General features: G+C 33.5%; 2 protein-coding genes across 2 annotated transcripts in view; both read left to right on the plus strand.

The window, feature by feature from the left end:
• The first annotated feature begins 3704 nt into the window (after positions 1-3704).
• On the plus strand, positions 3705-13098 carry LOC111704898 (uncharacterized). Its single transcript, XM_023477287.1, has 6 exons — positions 3705-3819; positions 7456-7689; positions 10964-11056; positions 11565-11988; positions 12108-12261; positions 12401-13098. Exons 1-6 carry the CDS (start codon positions 3733-3735, stop codon positions 12480-12482), a joined length of 1074 nt encoding a protein of 357 aa, XP_023333055.1. The 5' UTR covers positions 3705-3732; the 3' UTR covers positions 12483-13098.
• Positions 13099-16158: 3060 nt separating this feature from the next.
• Positions 16159-16292, plus strand: part of LOC111704891 (calcium channel flower) — a gene marked incomplete in the record, with an annotated part of 2336 nt that continues 2202 nt past the window's right edge. Inside the window, 1 exon segment of the mRNA XM_023477277.1 lies at positions 16159-16284. Within this exon segment, the coding sequence (XP_023333045.1) occupies positions 16204-16284 (81 nt within the window).

Consider the following 16292-nt stretch of genomic DNA (forward strand, 5'->3'; position numbering starts at 1 on the left):
TTTGTATGTAACCGATAAACGTCAAAACGGCTGAACCGATCGGGCCCAAATTTGTTATGGGACCGCACTTGTTCCAATCGAAGGTTTGTTTATGTATGCTCAGAAATCAGAGTTTTAAAAAATTGTCTACAAAAATTTTGGATTTTTGTAAAATTTGAAAATCCGCGAAAAAATAATATTAAATCCGCGAATTTTTTGTTTCTTTTGTTTTATATTGTACATATAGAAGATGCCATAGATAGAGCCACAATTAAGATTTAAAAGCCTAGTTTATATTCAATTCAATCAGACAATCCCTTATCTTGCTTGGATGCTGTCCATGACCTCGTGATTGGCCACATGAAATCAAGGGAAAGTTTAGAGCAAGGAAGTTTTTTCTATATTTTTACGACATGACCAAGCATATTTGTCACTATTTGCAACCTATATTTCTAAGCCTGAAGCCAACCTTATTTATCTTTATATTTAAAAAACAGGGTTCGTTTAACTTTCCCAGGTGTATCTAGTATCCTCTAGGTCTGGGGTATCTAGTATCCTCTAGGTCTGGTGTATCTAGTATCTAGGCTTAGTGTATCTAGTATCCTCTAGGTCCGGTCTATCTAGTATCCTCTAGATCGGGTGTATCTAATATCCTCTAGATCTGGTATGACTAGTATCCTCTAGATCTGGTGTATCTAGTATCTAGGTCTGGTGTATCTAGAATTCTCTAGGTTTGGTGTATCTAATATTCTCTAGGTGTGGTGTATATCTAATATTATCTAGGTCTTGTGTTTTCGTTTTCTAGGTCTGGTGTATATAATATCATCTAGGTCTGGTCTGCCTAGTTTCTAGGTCTGGTGTATTTAGTATCTAGGTTTGGTGTATCTAGTATCTAAGTCTGGTGTATCTAGTATCTAGGTCTGGTTTATCTAGTATTCACTAGGTCTGGTGTGTCTAGTATCTAGGTCTGGTGTATCTAGTATCTAGGTCTGGTTTATCTAGTATTCACTAGGTCTGGTGTGTCTAGTATCTAGGTCTGGTGTATCTAGTACCTAGGTCTGGTGTATCTATTATCTTGGTCTGGTGTATCTAGTATCTAGGTCTGGTGTATCTAGTATCTAGGTCTGGTGTATCTAGTATCAAGGTCTGGTGTATCTAGTATCTTGGTCTGGTGTATCTAGTATCTAGGTCTGGTGTATCTAGTATCAAGGTCTGGTGTATCTAGTATCTTGGTCTGGTGTATCTAGTATCTAGGTCTGGTGTATCTAGTATCTAGGTCTGGTGTATCTAGTATCTAAGTCTGGTGTATCTAGTATCTTGGTCTGGTGTATCTAGTGTCTAGGTCTGGTGTATCTAGTATCTAGGTCTGGTGTATCTAGAGCTTGAGAATTATTTCTCTAAGTAAGAAGAATGACTAGGTATTTATAGGATTAAATCTAGATTGAAAAATCATTTTTCTTTGAGAAATATTACTATTCTAAGACGAATATTTTTCTATTTATATCGATTATTAGAAGTTTTTAGACGAGTTATTTAGAGTGTCTTGTTATTTGTGATAAAAGGTGTGGAAAACTCACTACTTTGTTTACAAAGAAAGTGTATCACAATTCCAGTGGGACTAGAAACAAAATGTAGCCTGAAAAAAGTTTTGTTGATTAATTTCTTTTCAATTACTCGTATCTAGTTCAACTATAATAAATATTTATTAATTTACCTCTCTGGTTAAGCTGCAGGGTTACCCCTTAAAAGATGGTTGGTTTATAAATTTTAGTTCTGTAGTGTGGTTCACATAGGAAGTCGCGGATACTTACTCCCTGATTTAATTGTAGGTATACAAGAAGCGCAAGAACATTTTATCACAAATATTTAGAAAAATGAAATAAAGTTTAAAGGTTGTATTAAATATATGTAAATCTGTGAATAAATAGCAGTTAACCTTGTTTATAAAATAATTGTATTATTGTTTATAAATTAGATTTTGTAAAACTTATCACGTGACAGTGTGAAATATTTATATTTGGTTCCAAAGAGAAATTTTGAATCTATGGACATTAACTTTGTTAGTTTGCAGTTGTGTTTTTATTAACAGCATAGCTGGGAATATGGTTTCAAGTCTGTTTTCATGGTTTCAAGCCTAGTTTCTTGGTTTCAAGCCTAGTTTTATGGTTTCAAGTCTAGTATCTTGGTTGTAAGTCCAGTTTCATATTGTAAAGTCCAGTTTCATTATTTTAAGTCCAGTTTCGTGGTTTCAATCTAGTTTTATGGTTTCAAGTTTAGTTTCATAGTTTCAAGTTTAGTTTCATAGTTTCAAGTTTAGTTTCATAGTTTCAAAGTCTAGTTTCGTGGTTTCAATCTAGTTTTATGGTTTCAAGTCTAGTTTAATAGTTTCAAGTCTAGTTTCATGGTTTCGAATTGAGCTTTAAACATGGATCGTTTTTATCCAAAAGTTGCAAACATTCGAGGGGAAAATGTTTAGAATTTTGCTAATTACTTCTTAAAATATAACTTCTTTATAGTTTAGAGCTGCAGAAATGTAAAAGGATGTCAGTTAGGTAAAATTAATGCCCAAGGCGTTGCAACACTCAAAAGTCGACTCAGTCCGGAAAATGCATCTGCGCACACCTGTCTCAATCTCTGTGGTATAATGCATATGTTACATCTATCCTGCTCTCACTTTTATTGATTTCAGATTTCTTCATGTTACTGTTAGGTGGAGCTCGGAGCTTTGTCAGAGGAATTAAACATTTTTATTATTTCAATCTTTTTAGAATGTCTTTTATTTTTTTATTTTTGTTTTATCCACCTCAGGCTACATAGGTTCTCTTAGGTCTTCTTAGGTCCTTTTAGGTCCTCTTACGTCCTCTTAGGTCCTCTTAGGTCCTCTTAGGTCATCTTAGGTCCTCTTAGGTCCTCCATTAGGTCCTCTTAGGTCCTCTTAGGTCCTATCCAAATATTGGCTCACTCTGTACATCCATTTTGACTTTAGTTCGGAAAAAAAGTTAAGTAAAGTTTATTTATGTTTGTATATATTTTTTTCCATCCACTTTTATAAATTATAAGTGTTCGTTTAGTATCCGAGGAAATTAAAAGCATTAAATTTTGATAATTTTGATAATTCACATAATAGTTTCCTTTGACCAGGATATTTCATTGATTTTTTTATGTGAAAGATGGATCCCATGTCATGCTTCGACATCCGTTTTGTGTTTACATCGCCGCCCAGAGACAGTACACTGCAGTACACAAGATGCGTACACTTCTGAAATAACTTTCCTTGCATTATAACCTTGCTTATGGAAACCTAAGTGTACTGCAGGAACTGCAGTGATGGTACCAGATTACATAAAAAAGTACACTGCAAATTAAACAATCCTGGAAAAGCTATGGATATTGAATTTTAGGTCGGCATGTATTAAACTATCTTTTTTTTTTGGGGGGGGGGGGTTGAAAAACGGTTTCTGTTTATATTTTACTGTAATTTTATCTTAAAATTAACCAGCGTACAGCGTAGTGCATTAACGATAACATGCGTACTCTGCAGTACAGTGTTTTATCCAAGTTTTATCGAGGAATGGTATCCTTTCAATTTAAAATCCAGGTTGAGTAAATCCATGAAAAGTGTACACAATACATATTACGGAGTGTGAAATGGAGGGGGAGGGAGAGGGGGGGGGGNCCCCCCCCCCTCTTAGAGTAGATCTCACATAACCTAGTTCAAGCCGAAACTCAGGCAGTCAACCTCTGGCAGTAGACATGAGTATACAACATATACAAACCAACCGGGGGGTTCTCAACAGTAACAACATTAACAACAATAATTTAGACTTTTTACAAGATAAGGTGATCTAAAATCTGTTTGAAATCTGCGAAATCATTAACTGAAAAATTAACTTTAAGCCAGTTTGTTCTAAACTAAACCGCAAACCATGACTCTAATTTTAAATATATTTTTGTAAAGTATAAACTACAAGAAGACTGTTCATGGTTGATAGGAAGTTTCTTATTATACTAGTCCTTGGTTTATTCGACATTTTATAGCTTATAATTTATAGCTTATAAAAGTGTTTTTTCCTGGTATAAATAGAAATATTTTAAGCATCAAAAAGTGAATTGAGATTGCTAAAAATTGCTTTAAAACATTCTGACAAAAAACATCTTTTTGATTTTTTTGGTTCAATTTTAAGTCATAGATTACACATAATATGTATAACTTTTATACCACTCATAAATAAAAAGAAATTTATGGAGGGTCAAAAATTTAAAATAATTGCATCCAATTTCTTTCAATATCTAATTTGTTCATTGGATATAAGCAGTGATTAGCGTGTACGCCTCTGTTAGCCATTTTTAATTTTGATTTAAACTAATTAATTTTAATTTTATGGAGTTTGACGCGCTTTATACAACACTATACTAAATTAAATCTTTCATAATCATTGATTACAATTGCAGGCTTTATTTTTCCCCATTTATCTCAAGAAAAATGATGCCCACCATGCAAAGATGGCAATGCCTAATTCACACCGAAACTTAATTAATATTGTGGAAGATATTGTCGTTTTTCTGGGTTTAAAAATGTATAATTCGGATCATTCCTATATGTTTTTCTGCAGTAGAAATGCGATAAAGAAACCACAATTTAAAATACTATTTTTTTAATATTGAAACATGGATATCTACTTCATACTTGATAAAACAAAGCTTTTAAGGGTACCGTTGTGAATTGGGCATTGCCATCGATCGTTGCATGGAACGTCACTATTTACTATAATTTTATACACTTGCATGTAATTATAAGTAGTTTAGTCCCTGACTTCCGCTTTTTAATGGTTTTTCTTCATCATACAATGTTACAACCTGCAATTTATTTTATACTGAATTGAACCCTGTGACAAAGTTTTTAATGTGTTTACTATAATTCTGTAAATTCTAACTTTTAATTTGTTTTAGTTGATAAAGGAATTGAGTCTTTCCCACAAACTATAATTTTCTAATCCCTATATATTTGAAACCTTAGATATTTAAAATTTAAATTGTTTGATCTAAAAGAATTCATAGTTTGAAATATCTAATGGCTGCCAAATTGGTTAGCAAAGATATCGGGATTAAAAAATCAGAGTTTGTGGCAAAGACTCAAGGAATACCTCGTAATATTCCAGTAACAAGCTGTGAAAATCGTGCATACTCCTAATTGTATGAAGAGCGCCATATTGGGCAACTTTCATTAAAATATATATTTTCATGCAAAGAACCGTTTAATTTCTAACAAATTCTCTCAATATTTTCTATTCAAAATATTAGAATGCAGCGCGCCCAAATTCAACAATAACTTTAAATTTACTTTTTGCATTATGGAATAAAAAATATCTTGTTTATAACATTTTAATATTTTTCATCCTAAAATATGAAAAATGTTTATTATTTTAGTGAAAATCCACGATAGTTCCGGTTTGGTTACTCCTTCTGAATGCACATACAATGTACGATAAAAACAATAAACACTATTTTCTTGATTCTTTCACACAAACTCTCATTTTATTTTCTATATCTTTGCAATCCAATGTCACAGACCTTGGATATTTCAAACTATGAATTCAATTAGATCAAAATTAATCTAATTTACCATCAGGTTGCAAAAATTTAACGATTAGACATTTGGGGTTTGTACCAAAATTAATGAAATTAACTAATGAACTAATAATAAGTAAAGTTTATAGAAGCATATATTACCTAAATATTTAATGAATTTAATATAATAAAAAAAGAGAAATATTTAACCATATAGCCTCCCCTCCCCCTTCCCATATTCTCCCTCCAATAAAACTTCTATTGAATAACCCCCCCTCCTCTCTCATTTCTCTTAAACAAATTTCTTCTTTTCAAACTACATTTCAATCCAATTGATAAATCATAAGATTGACAACTTATTCAGTCATCTCTAATTTCTCCTTTGGATTTTGGAATACCGATCTAATCTCTTTCAACCTTCCTTCCACCTCTCTTATCCCTTTAGCCTACATATTTTCTTTTTCTTTTCCTCTCTATTTTAAAACTTATCCTTATATCCTGTCTCCGTCTCTCTATTTTAAAACTTATCCTTAAATCCTGTCTCCGTCTCTCTATTTTAAAACTTATCCTTAAATCCTGTCTCCGTCTCTCTATTTTAAAGCTTATCCTTATATCCTGTCTCCGTCTCTCTATTTCAAAACTTATCCTTATATCCTGTCTCCGTCTCTCTCTATTTTAAAACTTATCCTTATATCCTGTCTCCGTCTCTCTATTTTAAAACTTATCCTTAAATCCTGTCTCCGTTTCTCTATTTTGAAATTTATCCTTATATCCTGTGTCCGTCTATCTATAAAACTTATTCCATCTCTAATCTAAACTTTTCCTACAGAATACTATAGTTAGTGTTGATAATCGGATTTTGATAGGTTTTAGAAAAATTTAATAAAACGTCCAAGATTTCAAAATTGTATACTATTAGAGTTTGCTTTCATTATTATACTTCTAATATCTTTCTCCTAAAAAACGATGTAAAAACGATCGTTACAACATGTTAGTTTTTACAATGTTTTGGAGTAGTTTTTTTGCATAAATATCATCTACCAGGTTCAAAATTTGACATACTTAAAGAAAAGCAACAGTTTTAAACAAAAAATTTAAAAGAATCATTGTCTACTCTTACATTATGCCAATTTTTTATTCTAAAAAAAAAAAAATTATGTCAAAAAACGAGCAGAAAGCACTTCACTAAGTATAGTTCGTCCTAACCTGATCCATATGTCCTGCACTCCTTTATAGTATCCCCAATCCAAAACTAATTTCCCCGGACTAACCAGTGAGCAACATTCGGTTTCTTCTATTTGAAATCAAACATGTTTTGGTCTAATTTAACAATCTTTTACTTTACGGATTTGTTTATTCTATACATTTTCATTCAAAATGCATATGCCGACAAAAAAGTATAAAAGGAAAAAGGCTTACAAATTATGTTTAATATGTCAAATTGTGAACGAAAGTCACAGCTTTCTGGAATATTGACAGAACCGTTAAATCCACGTGCCGCGTGTATTTTCTTTCTTTTTCAATCTAAACCCTGTTAAATCTTCTCCGAACCCAACAACTTCCTTTCCAGTCGTAAAATCGTTAAGGTCACTGTAGAGAGTGTAGTCGTAATTTCAAGTGACCCTCAGAGCCGAAATCTTTAAACATCTATCTATAGCTAACAATCTGCAAAGTTTCGTCGTTTTTTTTTGAAAAAGTGACAATTCTGCTAATTTTCTTTAAGTATCTAAATAAGGCCCAGGTCACTTTTATGTAAAAACCGCACTTGAAAATAATAACTTTTTATTCGGAGAAATAAGAATATCTTGTTCTTACCTGATAAGACAAAGGATTTAATGTTACCGTTGTGAATCCGACAATTCCTTCCTTTTAAATTTAAGTATACAAATTCTCATTTGTTTATTTTAGTTTTGTTTGAAATGGACGAGACACCCGCACATGATCGCTGGAGCGCTCTCAGAGCACAACGAGACTATCCTTGGAAACATGGAGGAGAAGGAGGAGAAGGAGCAGGGGAGGGAGGCCGTGTTCCAGTCCGATTGGTCGGCAGATACCACCATATACCTAGATGATGGTTCAAGGGTTCGAACTCATTCTATTGTTCTAGCCGCTGGGTCAGAGTATTACAGGTTTATTGCACAGGTAAATAAACCAAATAATTAACACATTGCTGGTGACAATAAGACAATTAAAGATTGAAATTTCCAAAAATTAAACATTAGTTATTTATTGAACCTTTCCTTGAAAGAGCAGACATGATTATTCATAACAAAAAAAGTTTTTTTATTGCTGAAGCAAATTCGAACCAAAGTTTACAAAGCAAAAACAACGTTGGAATTAATGGGTTAACTAAAAAAATTTCTGAATTAAAAGGAATGGAAAAAATAAAGATTAAACCGGCAAAATCATTTCAGAGACTTTTTAATTCAAAATATCAGATTTTTAAATCATAAAGTTTAGCTCTGTACATAATTTATTCTAGTGGTAGAGCTCACATAAACACATGTACAGATACATGTACACAAACAATATATACAGTACACCTCCAGGTTAGTATACAACACAATACATATTGGTGATGGATATTCTCTACTAAATATACATTTTTGGAAATCATGATGATACTAATGGTGATAATATGAAATCAAATCAGACTTTTAGGGACGTCCTACTCGTCCTACTCGTCCTACTCGTCCTACTCGTCCTACTCGTCCTACTCGTCCTACTCGTCCTACTCGTCCTACTTGTCCTACTTCCATACTCCTAGTTCAAATGTACTAAATTAAGAATGAAGCCTGGTCTTACGTTTTGTAATGACTCAACTAATTTATATATTTCAAATGCATTTTATCCACGTTATGTGCAGTTTTATAGAAATTTTCGGAAGTTTTTTTTCCCTTGTAACTTTCATTCTAACGCAGACAAAAATGGCAAAAATTTACTATTTTAACAGATCTAAAGAAAACAATTTTACGACAGCTGATCACCCATTGGGGCCTAAAAAGCCCCATAGAATTTATAGATTTCACTAATCCAGGGGGATTAAGCCCGTATACCCGTCCCCCCCCCCTTCTGTATACGCCTATGTGCATGATGCTTATTGCTTGTTTGCTTAAATCCAAAATTTTGCATGTTTATTTACATTTACATTTACAAGCTTTCAGAGGGAAGAGTGCAACTATTGATTCTCAAGCAAACTTTTTTTATGAAGAAAAAACTGTTTTCGTCGTTTTTATTTCAAACAACAAATCTTGGACATTGTGTTTTATTTCAAACAACAAGTCTTGAAGTCTTGGACATTTTGTTTATATTTCAAACAACAAATCTTGGACATTTTATTTTTATTTCAAACAACAAATCTAGGAAATTTTGTTTTATTTCAAACAGCAAGTCTTGGACATTAACAAATCTTGGACATTTTTTTTCAAACAACAAATCTTGGACATTTTGTTTATATTTCAAACAACAAATCTTGGACATTTTGTTTATATTTCAAACAACAAATTTTGGACATTTTATTTTTATTTCAAACAACAAATCTTGGACATTTTGTTGCTTATGATCGCCTTCCTCACAGAATGTAAATGTCAAAGGCTACATAAATGTTTAAAGGGACTGTAAGTGTAATTTTAAGTGACCCTTCATGTCAAGATGACAATGCCGATTTAAACCTTTATCTGATTAATAATGTGGAAGATATTATTGTTTTTCAGGGCTTAAAAGTGTTTAATTCTGATTACATCCTATATGTTTTCCTTAAGTATAAATGTGCAAATCACTTTTTTGGAGAAACCACAATTGTAAATAATCAGTTTTCACAAAATTATAAACAATGATATTCAATTCCTACTTGATCAGACTAAGTTTTTAAGATGTACCGTTTAGAATCGGACATTCTCAACGTTGGTATAACAAGGTTATACCAAGGAACTATATACAGGAACTCCCAACTAAGATATACGCAAATTATGTACTGTACACTGTTGGAGGAATGTAAACAAACCCAGTGCCCCCAGAGAAGTTGAAGAGAAAGGACTAAAGCTCGGATGTGATATTACAGTCCAACAAAAAACAAGTTAATGTATCAAGTTAGAGCGAATACTTATGATTTTTGGCTTTCTGGTGAATATGGAAAATATAATAGCAATAAATTTTTATTCCACCCCTTGGGCCCTTTTCCCTCAAAAATGATTCGTTGCCCCTGAATTCTTTGTTTTGATCTCTTCCCACTGCAGTACACAGATTTGACGCATGAGATATGGAGTGGCGAAAGATAATCGATGACTATAGGTTGTAATATCTGAATGATCTGTTTGAAACTAAATTGATTATTTACGGTCTAAGTCGTATGTTACAATTTTCTCAATTTTTATGGGCGCTAAGTTATTCGGTATGAGACGTCTTCAACAAGTTTCTCCTTATTGACGCAACAGATATAACTAAGATTAGTAGAGATCAAAAGCGCATTATCGCATTAAGCCTATACCCCCTTTCATTTTTCGCGAACACTCCCTTTAAGTATAAATGTGCAAATCACTTTTGTGGAGAAACCACAATTGTAAATAATCAGTTTTCACAAAATTATAAACAATGATATTCAATTCCTACTTGATCAAACTAAGTTTTTAAGATGTACCGTTTAGAATCGGACATTCTCAACGTTGGTATAACAAGGTTATACCAAGGAACTATGTACAGGAACTCCCAACTCAGATATGTGCAAATTATGTACTGTACACTGTTGGAGGAATGTAAACAAACCCAGTGCCCCCAGAGAAGTTGAAGAGAAAGGACTAAAGCTCTGATGTGATATTACAGTCCAACAAAAAACAAGTTAATGTATCAAGTGAGAGCGAATACTTAAGATTTTTGGCTTTCTGGTCAATATGGAAAATACAATAGCAATAAATTTTTATTCCACCCCTTGGGCCCTTTTCCCTCAAAAATTATTCGTTGCCCCTGAATTCTTTGTTTTGATCTCTTCCCACTGCAGTACACAGATTTGACGCATGAGATATGGCGGTTCCTGGTCTATACATTTCTTGGGTTATATAGTATAAAATAGGGTCACTTAAAACTATGAAAGATAATGCTTAGTTTTCATTGGGAATCTTTCAAGGGAGATTATAATAAGGAATTTTCAACATTTGTGGGTTTTGTTTTGACTTTCAAGATATCCAAAGAGCTTTGAAAAGCTTTAGATATGTTAAAATTATAGCTTTACAAGTTAAAGTTTAAAAAGTTACCTCTGTCTAAAGACATAGGCCTGAACAATTCCTTAAGGCCTTTAAGTTCTTGATGTAACCGGAACAAGTGAAGGTTTGTACACTGTCCGGTACGCAAACCCTGGTTAATAAATGCATGCCCAGCACCTAACTGTACATATGTACATGTAGTGAGTATGCACATGTTGTAGACTGGAGGATCTGATCTGGTTCTGCCTGGAACAGGGCGGGAGGAACTTTTCATCATTCTCAACTTTCTCTATACAGGAGTTACAAGTGTTCAGGTAAATAGATCAGAGTTTAAGTCAAAACTTTTATCTATATCTATATATAAATTTGGCTTGTCTGTTTGTCTGTTTGTTTGTCTGTTTGTATCTTTNCACTTTGTATTGTATTTGAAGGTCTCACTTTGTATTGTATTTGAAGGCCTCACTTTGTATTGTATTTGAAGGTCTCACTTTGTATTGTATTTGAAGGCCTCACTTTGTATTGTATTTGAAGGTCTCACTTTGTATTGTATTTGAAGGCCTCACTTTGTATTGTATTTGAAGGCCTCACTTTGTATTGTATTTGAAGGCCTCACTTTGTATTGTATTTGAAGGCCTCACTTAGTATTGTATTTGAAGGCCTCACTTTGTGTTAGACCTGGTTCACTTGTGATTGATTAAAGAAAAAAAACAGCTGTGCATACAGTAAAGTGAAAAAGCATAAATAGTTTACGAGGAAAAATTAAAAATACAATTTTTTGAACTTTTCTAAAATCTATAAAATATTAAAACTATTTTGTTCTAGGCCTCTACACTGTCCTCTGTGTTAGATCTGGCCAAATCTTTAGGAATCACTAGCCTTGTTGCAGCTGTTCAAGAAACCCTTGAAGAACTTGAAGCAAATTCAATAGTTCACCGATCTCCATCCGTTAAACGATCTTACTCCAGCGATCTTGAATCCCCTATGGACATGAGCTTGCCGGTGGAACCCTCACCGCCGCCGAAAAAGAAGAAACTTCCGGTCCCTCTCCTCCAATCCATCCTGACCCAGATTCCAGCTCCGCAACTTCAACCAGAACCTGAGGACGCGGGTAAACTTGAATCTGATATCTGGAGACTGTTTAGTGAAAGAGCTGGTGTTCTTCCTGGACTTGGAAACCAGAATCATCAGCTAGCCAACCTACTCTCAGCTGCAGCAAAGCTTAAACAAGTAGCTAACAAAGCAATGCGTAAGTTTTTAAAAAAAATCATTAAAATCATTAAATCCCAAATTAACCATTTTTGGTGACAATATCTCACACATAGAATTTCTTTTATGATAAAAAAGTTTAACTAGATTTTTGTATAGAAAATGCGGGAAATGAACTGAACAGTGACGGAAGTAGAAAGCTAGCCTTCCATGAACCCCGACCCTGTCCGACCTGTAAACGTATGTACAGAGACGCGGCAACATTACGTACACATACAACCATCATGCACTTGCAGGGTACTGAGCCATTCAAGTAAGCGTTTGAATTTTTATGCTCATATGCAAATTTATTGAAACCCTGACAAGTTTAAATCAAATATTTAGATTTAGTTTTAAATTCAAAATTATCATATTTTTAGTAGTTTGACAAAATTTAATTCGTTTTTTTTCAGATGTTCTTGCGGAGTAAATTTTGAAACTAAATATGAAATGTATCAACATAAGAAATCAGGACATCCGCCTGTACCTTCCTAATCCACCATTCACTCTTCTTAATCCACCATTCACTCTTCTTAATCCGCCATTAACTCTTCTTGTTTCGCCATTATCTTTTCCTTGTCCGCCATCAGCTCTTCCCTTTTGCCATTTACCATCTTTAAACCACCGTTAACTCTTATTACTATTCGCCATAAACTCTTCTTAATCCGCCATTAACTCTTCCTATTCGCCATAAACTCTTCTTAATCCGCCATTAACTCTTCCTATTCGCCATAAACTCTTCTTAATCTGCCATTAACTTTTCCATATCCGAAATTACTCTTCTTAATCCGCCATTAACTTTTCCATATCCGAAATTACTCTTCTAAATCCGCCAGTAACTTTAATTTTCTCAATCTGCCATAGCTTTTTTTTAATCCAACATTAACTCTTCCTAATCTGGTATAAAATCTTTTAATTTTACACCAAAAAATGTCTTCGCCAGGTTATTCCTAGGGAATAAAAATGGCACAGTTTCAATGCAGTATGATGTAGTTTTTTGTTTAGTTTTTTTGTTTGAATGTACACAAATTATTGTTTTTATAAAATAGTAAATTTACTGAGCTGTACCTGTTGTATCAATCTTATTGTAATAAATTTAATAAGTAATTAATAATATATAAATATATATAAATCGATAAACATGATTAAATTAGGTAATAAATCGTAAATAAAACAATAAAGTCGTCCTTCTCCGATTTTGCTTAAAACCTTGTAGTTTGTTTATGATGTTACGAACTTGAAAAAATCAATTAAAACTTAAAGGGACTGTTCACGTAGTTTTAATTAACCATGTATTGTGAATCTGGCATGGAACTCTGTAATTTTTTAAATTACGTGAACAGTCCCTTTGACAAAAAGAAGGACGCAGTATTTATTGTACTTTGTTAAAATCTTTGAAAATTAAAAAAAGTTAAAAGCTTATCAAACAATTGAGTTCTTAAATTCATGGTTCATAATCGTAACAAATCACAAAAACAAAATTAGCAACTATTAAAAACAAGATTTACAGGTTAACACTAAACCTTTAAAGTTGAGTGTTGACAATAAAGGTCTCATCGATAATCATTCTATCTTTGTTGCTGGTAAGAGAGATGACATTTTTAAATTATCTTAATGAAAACCATTTATTTAATATAATAAATCTATTCTTAGTAAATTATAGTTCAAAAAAATTAATATAATTCATACAAACTTATGTGATATAGATTATTCGTCCAAGTTAACTGTTGTATTTTATTCTGCTAATCACATCACAAAAACGAGCTAAAGACGAAAATGTCAAAAACGATTGATTTTTTGTTTTTGCTTATACATATTAATTTCCAAGTGCCTTCTATTTACTGGATAATCTTTTTAATGGAATATATCTTTTTGAGCACAAAAACTTAAAAACTATTTTTAACCCAACACAACATATTTAAGATTTTAAAGAACAACATCTTTAAATTAATTCCTAATTTATAATATATTCAGCTGCAATATATTGTGTATAATTGAAGCCAGATTTTCTAGTTTGTGTTTAGATGTGGAAAGTAAAAGATTTGGGTTAAAATACAAGTAATTTAGATTCAGCTGTGCCTGGTTATATATATATGTAATAGCATGAATCTATTACAATTACTGGAGTTTAAATATAGTAATTTGTGAAGCAACTAAGGAAAAGGTTNAGATTCAGCTGTGCCTGGTTATATATATATGTAATAGCATGAATCTATTACAATTACTGGAGTTTAAATATAGTCATTTGTGAAGCAACTAAGGAAAAGGTTGTTTTCAACAATATATTCCTGAAAAAAAGTAAATTCTCCTAAAAGAATTAAAAAATGATACACTACAGGGATAACCAGAAAACTGCAAGAATAGGAAGACGACAGTAAGGCAAAACTGAATTGCATATTATGTTGCAAAGCAAATAGCTTTACTAGTAAGTTGTTAAATCACTTATTACTACATAATTGATGTGCCTCATGTTCATTAGACTATTTAAAAACATTACATGAGTTTAAAAGTCGACTTCCTATTCCAGAATTTTCTGGTTATCACTGTATATTATTCTTGTTTTCTTAATAATGATTTAGATAAGATAGTGTAACATATGCAATCTAAAAAAAGAAATAATAGTATAAGATAAATCCTTGTTTGTTTATGAATATTATTTTTAGGCATTTAAACTGTTTGCAGAACCTCTAAACTAAATAAATTTCAGAACTTTGAACACTTATTTGTGTGCAAAATTTTGAGTAATTGTGAAAAGAACAGTGATAATAGTAATTATTCTGTATTGAATAACAGTTACGTTCTTGAACGGAGGCCTGTATTATTCTGGAACGGAGACTGGTTGTGTTCTTGAACGGAGGCTGGTATGAATATAGAACGGAGGATGGTATTGACCTAAGTCAGCTGAGGAGAGATCACACTGTTCTAATCACTCTGGAAACGAATGTACAAAATTATTTAAGAAAAATTAATATCAAAAATATAACATTTTTGGGATAAACAGCTTCAAGAAGAATTGAGCATCAGAGCAGCTACCTCAGTTATACAAGAGGAGCAGCTGCCATAGATAAACATTAGGACATCAGCTGGTTGAGCTACATCAAGACCAGGAGCAAGATGGATGCTGTGAAGGGATTTATATTCCCTGGAAGTAATGAACCAGGACATGATGATGGTGTCCCCTGGTGGATGAAATATGCTAGTAAAGCTGCAGGGTTACTTGGAGGAGTAGGTCAGTGCAATATCAGCTGAAATAATCAGCGCATCCAGGGTTCGTTTTAGAGTCGGTCTTTGCCCATATTTTCTATCACGGTTGAAATTTGACATAGTGTAAGATAATCAAATGGTTTTAAAATTATTTACCCTAAACATTTTCTTTCTATCACTAAGCCAAATCTTTACGATCCAAAAACTAAAATGTTAAAACGATCGTTTCTGGATCGTTATGGTTATTTTGAGGGATATACGCCACATATTCACGTTTACCCATCTACGGGCAAATGTTACATTTAGTGTCTAAACCATTACGGTGTTACTGTTTGGCGCTGGTTATAGATAACACAGTCAATTACATCATCAATAAAAAGGTTGAAATATTAAAGATCTACACTATCANTCTCCTGTCTCCTGTCTCCTGTCTCCTGTCTCCTGTCTCCTGTCTCCTGTCTCCTGTCTCCTGTCTCCTGTCTCCTGTCTCCTATCTCCTGTCTCCTGTCTCCTGTCTCCTGTCTCCTGTCTCCTGTCTCCTGTCTCCTGTCCCTTGTGCCCTGTCTCTTGTCTCCTGTCCCATGTTCCCTATCTCCTGTCTCCTATCTCCTGTCCCATGTGCCCTGTCTCCTGTCTCCTGTCCCATGTGCCCTTTCTCCTATCTCCTGTCCCATGTATCCTGTCTCCTATCTTCTGTCCCATGTGCCCTGTCTCCTGTCTCATGTGCCCTGTCTTCTGTCTTCTGTCCCATGTGCCCTGTCTCCTGTCTCCTGTCCCATGTGCCCTGTCTTCTGTCTTCTATCATCCCCATTGTCCCCTGTCTTTTATCTCCGTTTCTTATCTCCATTCTTCTGTCTCCTGTTCCATGTTCCTTGTCTTTTGTCTCTTATCCTCCCCTATCCACTGTCTCTTGTTCCCTGTCTCATGTCCTCCCTCCCCTATCCACTGTCCCCTGTCCCTTGTCTCCTGAATCTTATAAAACAATGAACTGATCCAGGCCCCGTTCTGCTGCATGTTCCTGGAGCCCGTGAAGAAGTTTGCGATAATGGTGGAGAACCGTCCTCCCTGGCAGAAATCTATTCTTTATGTCACGTAAGATCA

The sequence above is a fragment of the Eurytemora carolleeae genome, unplaced genomic scaffold, assembly GCF_000591075.1.
Source record: "Eurytemora carolleeae unplaced genomic scaffold, Eaff_2.0 scaffold608, whole genome shotgun sequence".
Lineage (NCBI taxonomy): Eukaryota > Metazoa > Arthropoda > Copepoda > Calanoida > Temoridae > Eurytemora > Eurytemora carolleeae.

What these genes read in the sequence shown, in the direction of transcription:
- LOC111704898 (XM_023477287.1), top strand. Translation starts at nt 3,733, where the DNA reads ATGAGTATACAACATATACAAACCAACCGGGGGGTTCTCAACAGTAAC. An exon ending in TAGACTTTTTACAAGATAAG is followed by an intron (nt 3,820 to 7,455) that starts GTGATCTAAAAT and finishes TGTTTATTTTAG; the next exon opens with TTTTGTTTGAAATGGACGAG. An exon ending in AGTAGCTAACAAAGCAATGC is followed by an intron (nt 11,989 to 12,107) that starts GTAAGTTTTTAA and finishes ATTTTTGTATAG; the next exon opens with AAAATGCGGGAAATGAACTG.